General features: G+C 48.5%; 1 protein-coding gene across 3 annotated transcripts; it reads right to left on the reverse strand.

The window, feature by feature from the left end:
• Window positions 1-3,755: 3,755 nt before the first annotated feature.
• Window positions 3,756-10,452, reverse strand: LOC123140281 (alpha,alpha-trehalose-phosphate synthase [UDP-forming] 1). 3 transcript variants are annotated; one of them, XM_044559906.1, is made up of 19 exons: window positions 10,315-10,452; window positions 10,142-10,206; window positions 8,785-9,323; window positions 8,592-8,689; window positions 8,067-8,455; window positions 7,874-7,988; window positions 7,550-7,651; window positions 7,102-7,252; window positions 6,827-6,915; window positions 6,663-6,711; window positions 6,448-6,548; window positions 6,118-6,305; window positions 5,865-5,982; window positions 5,403-5,582; window positions 5,192-5,314; window positions 5,028-5,115; window positions 4,809-4,939; window positions 4,615-4,713; window positions 3,756-4,519 (listed from the first exon to the last, which is right to left on the reverse strand). In XM_044559906.1, the coding sequence occupies exons 1-19, from the start codon at window positions 10,324-10,326 to the stop codon at window positions 4,076-4,078; spliced, it is 3,081 nt and encodes a 1,026-aa protein (XP_044415841.1). In that variant the 5' UTR covers window positions 10,327-10,452; the 3' UTR covers window positions 3,756-4,075. The 3 variants fall into 3 exon arrangements, with proteins under 3 accessions (XP_044415841.1, XP_044415843.1, XP_044415842.1); XM_044559908.1 differs by having other exon boundaries at window positions 8,785-9,595; window positions 10,315-10,429; XM_044559907.1 differs by lacking the exon at window positions 10,142-10,206 and having other exon boundaries at window positions 10,315-10,374.
• Window positions 10,453-10,661: the final 209 nt, after the last annotated feature.

Raw genomic sequence — 10,661 nt, forward strand, 5'->3', positions numbered from 1 at the left:
TTGGCCGCGGGCTATGGGGAGAAGAACTAGAGACCTCATGGTTGTAGTTATTGGAGTCATGTGTGGGTATTTTAAATACTAGAAACCAAGAGTGCTTTCGAAACCAATTCCCTAATGAACCTTGTGATGCCATCTATTGTATCTGCTACTGGATTGATCTATAGGGCTCTTTGCAGGTGAAGGAGGCCGCAAAGTTGGAACTGTAGCATTGCAAAATATTACTGGCTCGAGCCGTGGGTGAGGTGTTCTCGGTGAGAGGAAGATGGAAGCATTGGATCAGGAGGCTGACCTATGAACCGGAGGAATTGCTCCTACTTTGCCGATGCCTTGATGCTAGGAAAAAGAAAGATGAAAAGATTGAACCCTAAAGATGTTACACTTGTTTTGTTTTCTATTTTCTGTTTTGCTTCTTTAGAATGATTTTTCGAGGGGGTAAATTTTTAGCTTTTGCTAGTCTTTGATCGCTCTTTTGGCTTTTGCCAATGTTGGCATGGGGATGTTGCCCCCCGCGGTGTTTCTAGCCTTTGATGAACGGTTGTGCTCTTTCGTTTGTTTGTTGGGTGTGTTGTGGAGAATACATCGGTTGGTTTTTGTTGAATGAAATCGGGGGAAACCAATTTATCAATTATTTTCTTGCATTTGGTGGGTAATGATTCATTAGTTAAAGTTATATCCATCCAAACTTCTTGAAAAATTACAGAGGTTCTCCTTACATAAAAGATGCCATGATAAATAGTTTAGGATTTATGAAGGACATTTACTTCTGCATTCTTTTTTGGATGTCTTTCACTGCATTTTATGAGGTTTTCAATTCCACTTATTTTCACTTTTCAACAAAACTATATGTAGTGGTCATGATGCATAAAATAACTTACTATTGTTATTAACTGAAGACGGTTGTGCTACAATTTTGCTTTGCAAATCTCAATCAGTTGGATCAACATCCTCGTCTTCGCCCCTCCACGCATACATATCAACTAAATGTTACCAACTTTTTATAAAGTTAACTTCAATCTTTGACTTGTTAATGCATAATTTGAAGTAACGACCGAGTTTCCATTAAATCAGGGCAACCAGGAAAGAGCAAAACATTTATAATTAACCACTTTGTCCACTGGATACTGCCTCCGTCCTCTGGTTTGTCAGCAGAGTGGACCTGACTTGAGGCGTACGTAGGTGTGATAAGGCAATGTTGGAGCAAGTAATTTGGATATTCCTATCGTGTCCCGGTCATTACTTGGTTCCCAAACTTTACAAGATAACAAAACCAAAGATTGATGTCAGCGACCCGTCGGTGGTACTGTACTGGGATGCTGCCGAGTTGATTAAATATGTGGCTTGAGTGCATAACGGAAAAATGAAACTGTGTACAATAAAAATGCAACTAAAAGTGGATTGACTATTGTGCATGCGCATGTTGTGCATGTGAGAGAAGACGGAAGCAAAAAACTGGCTGGCGTGCATTCGTTGAGCAGGGCGGCTCTACTGTTGCAGCGGCATGGTTTAGGATAAATAACTATAGTCAACTCATTTTATGGATGCTAAATTATGTTTCGGTTAACTTGTTCATAATCAATCTATTACTATAATGAAAATAGACAGCAAATGTGATGCCCTTGGATATCTGCCATGTGCTCCAGCTTGGAAAATATGCAGAGAAATATTGTACAATAGTGCTCTTCATCTGATGGATTGTGTGCGCCAACAGCCATGCGGAGCCCCATATATATACACTTCTTAAGTTTTATTTACGTGTTCGAAAGGAGGGGCTTCCAAGAAGATATAGATATACCCTCGCAGTTCTCATGCCTAAGTGATCAGCTATGCCCTGGCAGTTCGTTGGCACTGCAACTTGCATTGCAGCTTGCAGGTCGTCGTCTCTGCTCATCAGGGAAAACGATCGAGACGCGAAAAGGTCAGCGGATCGACCGCCAAACCCAGCGGAAAGTATCCGTGGATTTGGTGCGCTTTGAGAGTTCGTGCACAGTGCACGTGCAACCCAGGAGGAAAAGACCACATTCCCTTCGTACCATCACAATCACATTGCCAATATATATTTTTGCCTTCCTCATACTATCTTGCCTAAAAAAATCCTCATACTATCATTTCGATAGGCAAAAATATCACCAATAATATCTTTTCCTCACTACTACACTCGCGCTCCTGATTTCTAACACCTCTCGCCTGTAATTCGTAGTTATATATACTACAAGAAAATTTGATCACGATCAACAACACCCCATTTTCCAACGAAAATGGTGAAGAAATGAAACAAAAGCATCAACTAGCCGAGCTTAATCCGTGCCTATGGATCGACGGTGCACCAGCAAGGTCCCCGCGCGCCAACGGCGAGCGGCGGCGGTGGCAACTCCGGTAGGGATATCAATCGGAGACGACACCGGAGGTCTCCACGCTTGACGTTGACCTCCAGCTGCAGGCTCCGCGCGGTGGTAGCCGGCCGCGTCACCACCGAAGCCGCAGCAAAGCCACCAGAGTTCCCCTCCGTCGGCGCCGGCGCGCTCCCCCGTCGCGTAGCCGTCGTCCGGCCACAGCACGTCCGCCTCCTGGAACTCCTCCGCCATGTCATCACCGCCGCCATGCCCGCCGGCGAAGGCGGAAGGGTAGGAGAGGAAGCCACCGGAGGACCCACCACCAAACGGCAGCACGCTCGTCGACGAGGACGTCGAGCTCATCGACGAGGACGCCGCGGGGCCGTCGTCGTCGCTGCCGAACGACTCGCACGAGAACTCGACAGCGGCCGCGTCCAGCAGCTCCGGCAGGCGGCTCTGGCGGTCCCGCGACGGCGGCGGCGTGTCGGGCCACAGCACGTCGGCCTCCTGGAGCTCCTCCATGGGTGCACCTCCGGCCAGGTATCTATTTCCGAGAGCAGCCAGGCAAGCCATTCTTGTAAGGGTTGCGCGCGCCTTGCCGCAAGAGAGAAGCGCGTCGCATCGCCGTGTGTGATGACGTGACGTAGGGGGCACTCCTGGCCGCGATTAAATTTGGTTAGCTGCGCAGCGCTCCGCAAAATGACAGATTATGCATACGTACGTGACGCCTCATGGCGTTCAATGCCGCCTTTTAATTATCGACTAATACGTGCTGGTCTGTGTTGGCCACGAAATGCCGAGTCATATTCAAAATGAAACTACGCGATACTTGTGAAAGAAACAAAACTGACATGTCATACTACATGTCAGTGACAGCGATTTTTGCAGAAATGTACATCGTTATCTGCTTCTAGGACAGGAGAGAGCTTGATTGCAAGAGAGGGATGGAGAATACTAAAAAATATTGGTGATGGAGTGACGGTTGCAAGCGCATAAGAAATGGCAGATTGGGTTAATCCGGTGGGCAACCAATCATTCGCGACCTCATGATGCTTGACCGGGTAACGCAGACAAGGGGTGCGGTTAGGGAGCCCCACACAGCAAGTCATCCTCCCTCCCAGGATGGCCACGGCTCACGCCTTACTATAGAAGTTTTATTTGCCTGCTTATATGCAGTTAGATTCCGTCAGGAGCTAGCTGTACCTAACCCTTCAGTCTCACATCACTCTAGATTAGTTTAGATTTTCAGGGGGGATAGGGTCAAATAACTACGCAAATGCAGTTTCAAGTTGCCATGCTTACCTGCGTGGCCACAGTGTAATTGGATCATGAACCAAGATTTTAGTGTGAGAAACGACAGAATCCGAAGCCAGTCGAACGAAAAAGTCAAGAGCATAAGTGCAGAGCTTCCAGAAACCAGCGATAGACCGTCAATACTGAGATTAGTCATCACATCACATAATAACAAATATCCATCAATTTCCGCCTAACACAAACTCTCCTCGGGATCACTCACAGTCACAGAGTGTCATAGTCTCCTCCCCGTTCCGTTTGCTGCGAGACCTCTCGCAGTAACAGTAATACCAGGGGCTCAGTCATACTTTGTACAGGATTGTACACCACGCCGCGCCGGGCCAGCCACGGCGGCTGCTCCGGCGAACACCAATGTTATTCAGGGCTGTTGTTAACTCTTCTTCTCCGGCGGGGCGGGGCGGGGCGGCCGGGTGATTGTTGGTTAGTAGAGTCTACTGCCTATCCAAGAACATGTAATCCGCGGCGGCGCCGGGCGGGAGGCCACCGGCGCGAGGCGTCGTCGACTCGGCCATCTCCTTGAGGAAGGAGACGACGTCCTCCGACGAGTTGAGCAGGTAACGGGCGTTGGAGCGCTTCCTCCCGACGGCGCAGGAGAAGTAGTTGTCGCCGTTGAGGTCCAGCACCGAGGACCCTTCGCGCCAGTCATGGTGGCTGTTGTTGTTTGCGGTGCTGTGGTCGGACGACGACGATGACCTCTCCGGAGGCGGCGCCGCGACCTGAGGCTTCTGTGTCCTCGCCTGCGAGTTCCTCGAGTTGCTCCGGCCGTTGGATGGCCGCCCGTTCTGCCTCCTGTCCACGGATACCGAGGCACCGTCCGGTTTCACTTTTGGTTCAGAAGGGTATTCAGGGTCGAAAAACACATAGATGTCCTCGTCCTGAAAAGATAAAATTTCACATTTTTCCTACTATCACACACATTGAAGAGTGAACTAGAAAGGAATACAAGAACATGAAGTCAGTGCAGAATTACCTTTCCTAGGAAGTGTCCTATACATAGTACATAGTCAATCGGAGTGACCATGCTTTTGCTGTGAACTATCTCTCCTAGAATACGATCAATTGCAGCACCCTACAGAACGGAAATGAATAATTGGTAAAAACATCAGTTAGCTAAATAACATGACAAGCTTTCACCATGTTTAAAAATCGCACTGCCTAACTGACCTTTGTAACTCCAACAGAGCGAACTTCAACCGACCGGCTCCCTTGAACAACATCCACAGCTGCATTTGAGATTGGACCGGTCCACAAGTGCTGCAGCATATCCCTTGCTTGGAGCCTCCCAAACTCAACATCTTCACAACAGGCAAGTGCAAATGGTATTGGATATTTTTGTTATTCACAACATGAACAAAAACTGTGCATGAAGACCTGATCACTTACCGGCATACTTGTAGTTCCACACAAATGATGTTTCGCGATGTTCAAAATGAGATCTTGGGGTTCTTTCTGTGAAGTACTCAAAAACATGCTGAAAAAGAGTAAATGGTGTGAGAAGGTATACATTAAGGGGTTACGGCTGGACATTGCTCATCAAACAGACGTACCTTTACACTGTCGACCCAATCCATGTTCAGGTGCTCAGGCATTGTTGTCATCCATTCTCCATCAGTTGGGCGTAAGAACATCCCATGCTCTGCTGCCAGCCACAAGTTAAATTCTCCGAAATTCTGCAAAGGGGAGAGGATATGTTGATTTTAATACTAACAGATAAAGCAATTACAAATCACAAAATGACAGGAGGAGTAGTAGTATTACTTCATCAAGAACACTCCTGTCGCTTCCGCTGAGAACGATAACCGTAGTGCTCTCGTCCTCGCAGAGGGCTCTCAAAGGACCCTTTAAGTCGGGATGCAACTTGAGTTCCATCTCCTTGATTTGATCACCGCCCCTTCTCCCAGAGGATTCAACTGGCTCGGTCAATGTTGAATTGAAACCCTATATTCAGTCATCGGTGCAACAAACAGAAATTGTAAGGTCATGTTGTTTGAGTGCTAAGTTCATTGTACTAAGAAGGAAAAACTATACATATTTGCAGATGCCATTCATTTAGTTTAAAATGCAAGGGAAATAAATGAACTAATGTGTAACATTTCAACATATGGAGAAGTTACTGAGAAGAGTAAACAAGCAGTTTTTTGCATTATAAAACCCCAGTGATGGCCAGTATAAACAACTTCGCAACAAATATCAATAGAAAAGAAAAAATATGGTATTTACCAATATGAGCAAACGATTTTTTGACTGCAGATATTGCTGGATGGCCGTTCGATTAGGAAGGTCAGGAGGAACTTGTCTTGTTCTCATCAGAGCTTCAGCAACTGTATCGTTTAGCTCACTACATGAAAAGACACAGTGTGGTTACAAGAAAGTCTGGGAGCAGCTAACAAATTTATATTGACGATGAAAAAGAAACATTTAATCCACTAGTAATAAAAGTACAAATGAGACGAAGTGGAAACGAGCTCCTCACCATACAAAAGTTTCAGCCCAATCTTGGGCGGTATGAGTTGTTACATGCGCGTAGTTATGCCTGTGCCGCTTCTCTCTCTCATCAGATGTCATTGTTAAAGCATGTTTTATTGAGTCTGCAACTTCTGTAATATTCCAGGGATTTACAAGAATGGCACCAGCACCAAGCGATTGTGCTGCACCGGCAAACTGAAATTGCAATGGCAGAACTTATGAACCAAAATCAAATATGTTTTCAGGAGACTGTGTAAAAGAAACGGGAAATATAAACACACACATATGAATATCCTTACAGACTAAATTTGGAACCAATCGATAGCTGATCACTTACCTCACTCAATATCAAAACTCCTTTTTTTGATCCCTGGCATGCAACATATTCGTAGCTTACAAGATTCATGCCATCCCTCAGTGATGTTACAAGAGCCACATCTAAGCAAAACAGAGGAAATGCACAGCTCAAGCATGATAAAAGCACTAATATTTTGAACAAAAGAGTGCTAATAAAGTCCAACTTTCAATATCAAGAGAGCTGCCAGGAATTACCAGTGACTGCATAAAGAGCACACAAGGCATGGAAATCAAGAGATCGATCCTGCAAGGAGCAAATTATTTTAGATGAAACGAAATAGTTTGCCAAAGAGCTATTTAAAAGATAGCACAAAGAATTTAGGTCATAAGATAGCACAAAGAGCTATTTAAAAGCTAACCAGATGATGAATAGGAACAGCAGACAATGTTCCAAATCGTCCATTTATGCGCCCAACAATTTCATGCACTTGGCTTGTAAGCTTCTGATCTGCTCAAGAAACAAGGAAGTGCTATAAGAACTGCAACCAAATCTATATTGTTTAAGAGGAATGATATTTTAAAAAGAGACAGCAAGCTGACGAATTGAAAACTATGTGTATGAACAATCATATGTCAAACATATGATGCACTACATATGCTGAGTGGCAAGAACAAAATACAGAAATGTTCTTACACTCAGGGACGTCAGTTCTAGTTGGCACAGCAATTTGAAGCAGAACCACTTTATCAATCCATTCAGGGTTTTCCTCAAGAAACTTTTCAAAGGCCAAAATCTTTTGGGGAATTCCTTTGATCATGTCAAGTCGATCAACACCAAGCATTACCTATGACAATAACCAGGAACAAATACTCTGTAAGACTACAAGAGACGTCGATAAATTATTGAATTTTCAACAAAAGAAAGATAGGTCAATCAAAAAGATATCATTAGTATGGTTTATAAGTTTGTAGGTCAAGATCTAATGTCCTACATTAGAATAACAGGACAGAAATGGAAGTGTGGGTTTCAAGGTGGCATTTATGAGTTAGAACCGCTAAAATGTGCCAGGTAGATCTGGAAATTTCAAAAATACAATAGCAGCATCCTATCAGCTGTTTGGAAATTTCAAGTGTTTTCTCACCTTCCGTCCCGCAAATCGCTGTTTCAATTCATTGACATGTCTTTTTGCTGCATCAATGTCCAACGCCCTTTTGAAACGATCAGAGTCTATCCCAATAGGAAACTGAAGATTTCAGCCACGTGAGTAAAAAGAATCACCCATTTTCCAAATAACAAATTGGATATTGTATAAATCATCGTAATGAGATGTAGGAATAGGTGAAATCATGAATAGCTTAACAACTAATGGTATTTCACAACGAGGAGAGGCCCTAGTGAAGCACCGCCACTGATCCCAAACATGTCGGATAAACAAACTAATTAACATAAAAGTTCTGATGTGTACCGCTGCAACCCGTGTTAACTTTCCCTGGTCCTCCACACCTTCAGGGGTACCCTCGAGTCCGAGTATCCTGGTACATGCGCTCACGAAATGCCTTGCATAGTCGTATGTATGAAATCTGAAGAAGAAAATCAGTCAGAGCTAAGAACAACTTGTAAAGAAACCATTACTTATAAAAAGCAAGATGCATGCTCACCCGACTAAATCAGCGCAGAGCACGGAGCGAAGCAGCTCCGAGCGTGATGGCAGGGTGCGGTAAATCTCCGAGGAAGGGAACGGCGTGTGCAGGAACCACCCGACCTTCATGTTGATGTCATGCTCCTTGAGGCACCTGGGCAGGAACATGAGGTGGTAGTCATGGCACCAGATGACATCCCCTTCCTGGTAGTGCTCGTAGACGACATCAGCAAACATCTGGTTGGCTCGCTTGTACGCGTCGAACTGCGACTCGAAGTTCCTCGTGGTTGCCAGCCTGTCCTCCTGCGGCAGCCCCAGGTAGTGGAAGAGCGGCCAGAGTATGTTGTTGCAGTAGCCGTTGTAGTACTGGTGCACGATCTCCTCGTCCAGGAACACTGGTATGCATCTCTGTTTTGTTTGATCAGCAGAAACAGATATGGTTTCAGTCACTAGAACGAACTAGAGCGGTAAAAACACAGAAAGCACTGTTCTATTGGTTCAGTTGACACCAAATATGTTCTAGATTCTGTGGATTGCAACGAACCTTCTCGGCGAGTGCATTGGTGAGAGCCTGCTGGCCGACCTCGTCGGGGACGTTCACACCGGCCCAGCCAATCCACTTCGCGTCGACATCCTTCACACCTGCGAATTCAGAAAAATTCAGTACATGCAGCTACTAGTGCAGGATTCTGATGCATGCGTCGCTCCGGCGCATGACATTGAGGAGAAGGGATTACCGAGGAGCGCGCTGACGAGGCCACCGGCGCTGATCTCCAGGGACCACTGATCCTCGCCGCGGCGATTAGCGGAGACGGGGAGGCGGTTGGCCACGACGAGGAGGCGCTGCTTCATGCCGCGGAGGCCGAGGCGGCGGAACCCGCTGCGGGGACCGGAGAGCGGCGGCCGCGGGGCGTGGCCCCCCGACCCGCCACCGCCGGCGTCGTCCATGCTGGCGTGCGGGCCGCCCTCGGGGCGCGACTGGGCGCCGCAGTCGGCGAGGGAGGCCGCGGCGGGCTCCACGACGTCCGTGTCCATGGCGTCGGGGGACGCGGCCGTGGGCAGGTGGTGGCGCCGGCCGCTGCCCCGGAGCATGCGGTCGATGGCGCTCGGCGAGGCGCCGCCGTCGTTGGAGAAGGGCGAGGAGTCGGGGGCGTTGGAGGACGGGGTCGGCATGGCTTCGTCGCCCAGCCTGCTTCTTCTTCTGCTGATGATGTTGGTGCCCGCGGCGTCAGCGCTCATGGACCGCCGCGACGACTCCCCCGCCGGCTGATTCGGCCTGCAGCATTAGGCGGGCGCACGCGGTGAGCGACGGCGGCGCGACACGGCGGAGAAACGAGACGGCCCGTCATCACTCATGGGCGGCGGGCGGCGGCGGGCGGCGGCGAGCGACGAACGGCGAACGGCGACGGCTCTGTCTCCCGCCCGCGAGAGCGCGCGCGTCCCGAGGAGGAGGCGCGGCTGGCCTTAATTGCGCTGCTTTTCCTCTCGCGCTGGCTCCCGTGTTGCGTTGTGTGACTCGTGTGCGCAGCGGCTCGCTCGCCACGGACCCTGTTAAAACGGCGCGGGGTGGGGCCCTTGCGTCAGTGGGATAGCCGTCAGCCAGGAGCACGGGCCTAGTCAAGCGCGCCGGGCCGCAGAAAATCCTCTTTTATTACGCCCACCGTTCGTCATACACACACGCCCCCCAAATTCCTCCCCCTTTTTGTTTTCACAAAAAGTTTCAAGCGCAAAAACCGTAATCACGTTCCCGTTCTATTTTTCCCTAAAAAAAACTTTTTAAAAAAAACTCTACTACTAACAACAGGAAAATAAGCTTAGCCAAAAAAAAAATCTCTACAACAGAAATCGAATGCGATTACAAGACCCGGAGAAGGCCGGATCGTGATGGCGTTCACGGCCCATACGGACCGGCCACCCTGGTCACGCCATGCCCCCGGCATCGGAACTACTGCTGCCAATCTAATCTACTAGTCCCCGATGAGATCGGCGGGAACCGCCCTGCCCGCCGGCCGGGATCCATCCAAACGAGGCGGCGGCGCCGCACAGGCGAAACGAGAGAAAAAAAAAGGAACGTGGTACGGATGAACAACTCACCCAGATCGGTCGCCGCCTCGCGCTGCTCTGGGCTCGTTGCTGCAATGGGATCCGACTCCGGCCGGCTGGTGATAACAAGAGAGGAGATGAGTCCGGGGGATGGGAGGGGACTGCAACAGACTAGCAGAACAGAACACACTAGGGAGGGAGAGAGGGGGGAAGGGGGGTGGTACCTCATGCAACATGCAGCAGGGCCGTCATGCCTCGAACTCGCACTCTTGTTTGAGAGCACGAGCGATGTGTGCAGGTCGGGGTGGGGGCGATTGGCACCTTTTTATAGGATCGCTGGGATCCAGCTAGCGGCACCTCCCCCTCGGCCAATACACGAACCGTATTTATAAAGAAAGAAAAAAGGAACGAGCCGCGCATGTTTGTGAAATTGCCCCTCCTGCCCCTCAGGGCTGCAACTCTTCGGGCCTAGAGGTGTTTAGTGTAAATCATCGTGTATTCCTGGCCCTGCTTTTAGTTTGCTCTTGTAATGGAATTCTCTAGTAGACTAGTAGAAGAGAAAGGAAATACA

Source organism: Triticum aestivum, chromosome 1B (genome assembly GCF_018294505.1).
Source record: "Triticum aestivum cultivar Chinese Spring chromosome 1B, IWGSC CS RefSeq v2.1, whole genome shotgun sequence".
In the NCBI taxonomy this organism is placed as follows: domain Eukaryota; kingdom Viridiplantae; phylum Streptophyta; class Magnoliopsida; order Poales; family Poaceae; genus Triticum; species Triticum aestivum.

Coding starts and splice junctions, on each gene's coding strand:
- LOC123140281 (XM_044559906.1), bottom strand. Junction 6,306..6,447: donor GAGTTTTGATATTGAGTGAG/GTAAGTGATCAG, acceptor TTGCAATTTCAG/TTTGCCGGTGCAGCACAATC. Junction 5,315..5,402: donor ACAGGAGTGTTCTTGATGAA/GTAATACTACTA, acceptor TCCCCTTTGCAG/AATTTCGGAGAATTTAACTT.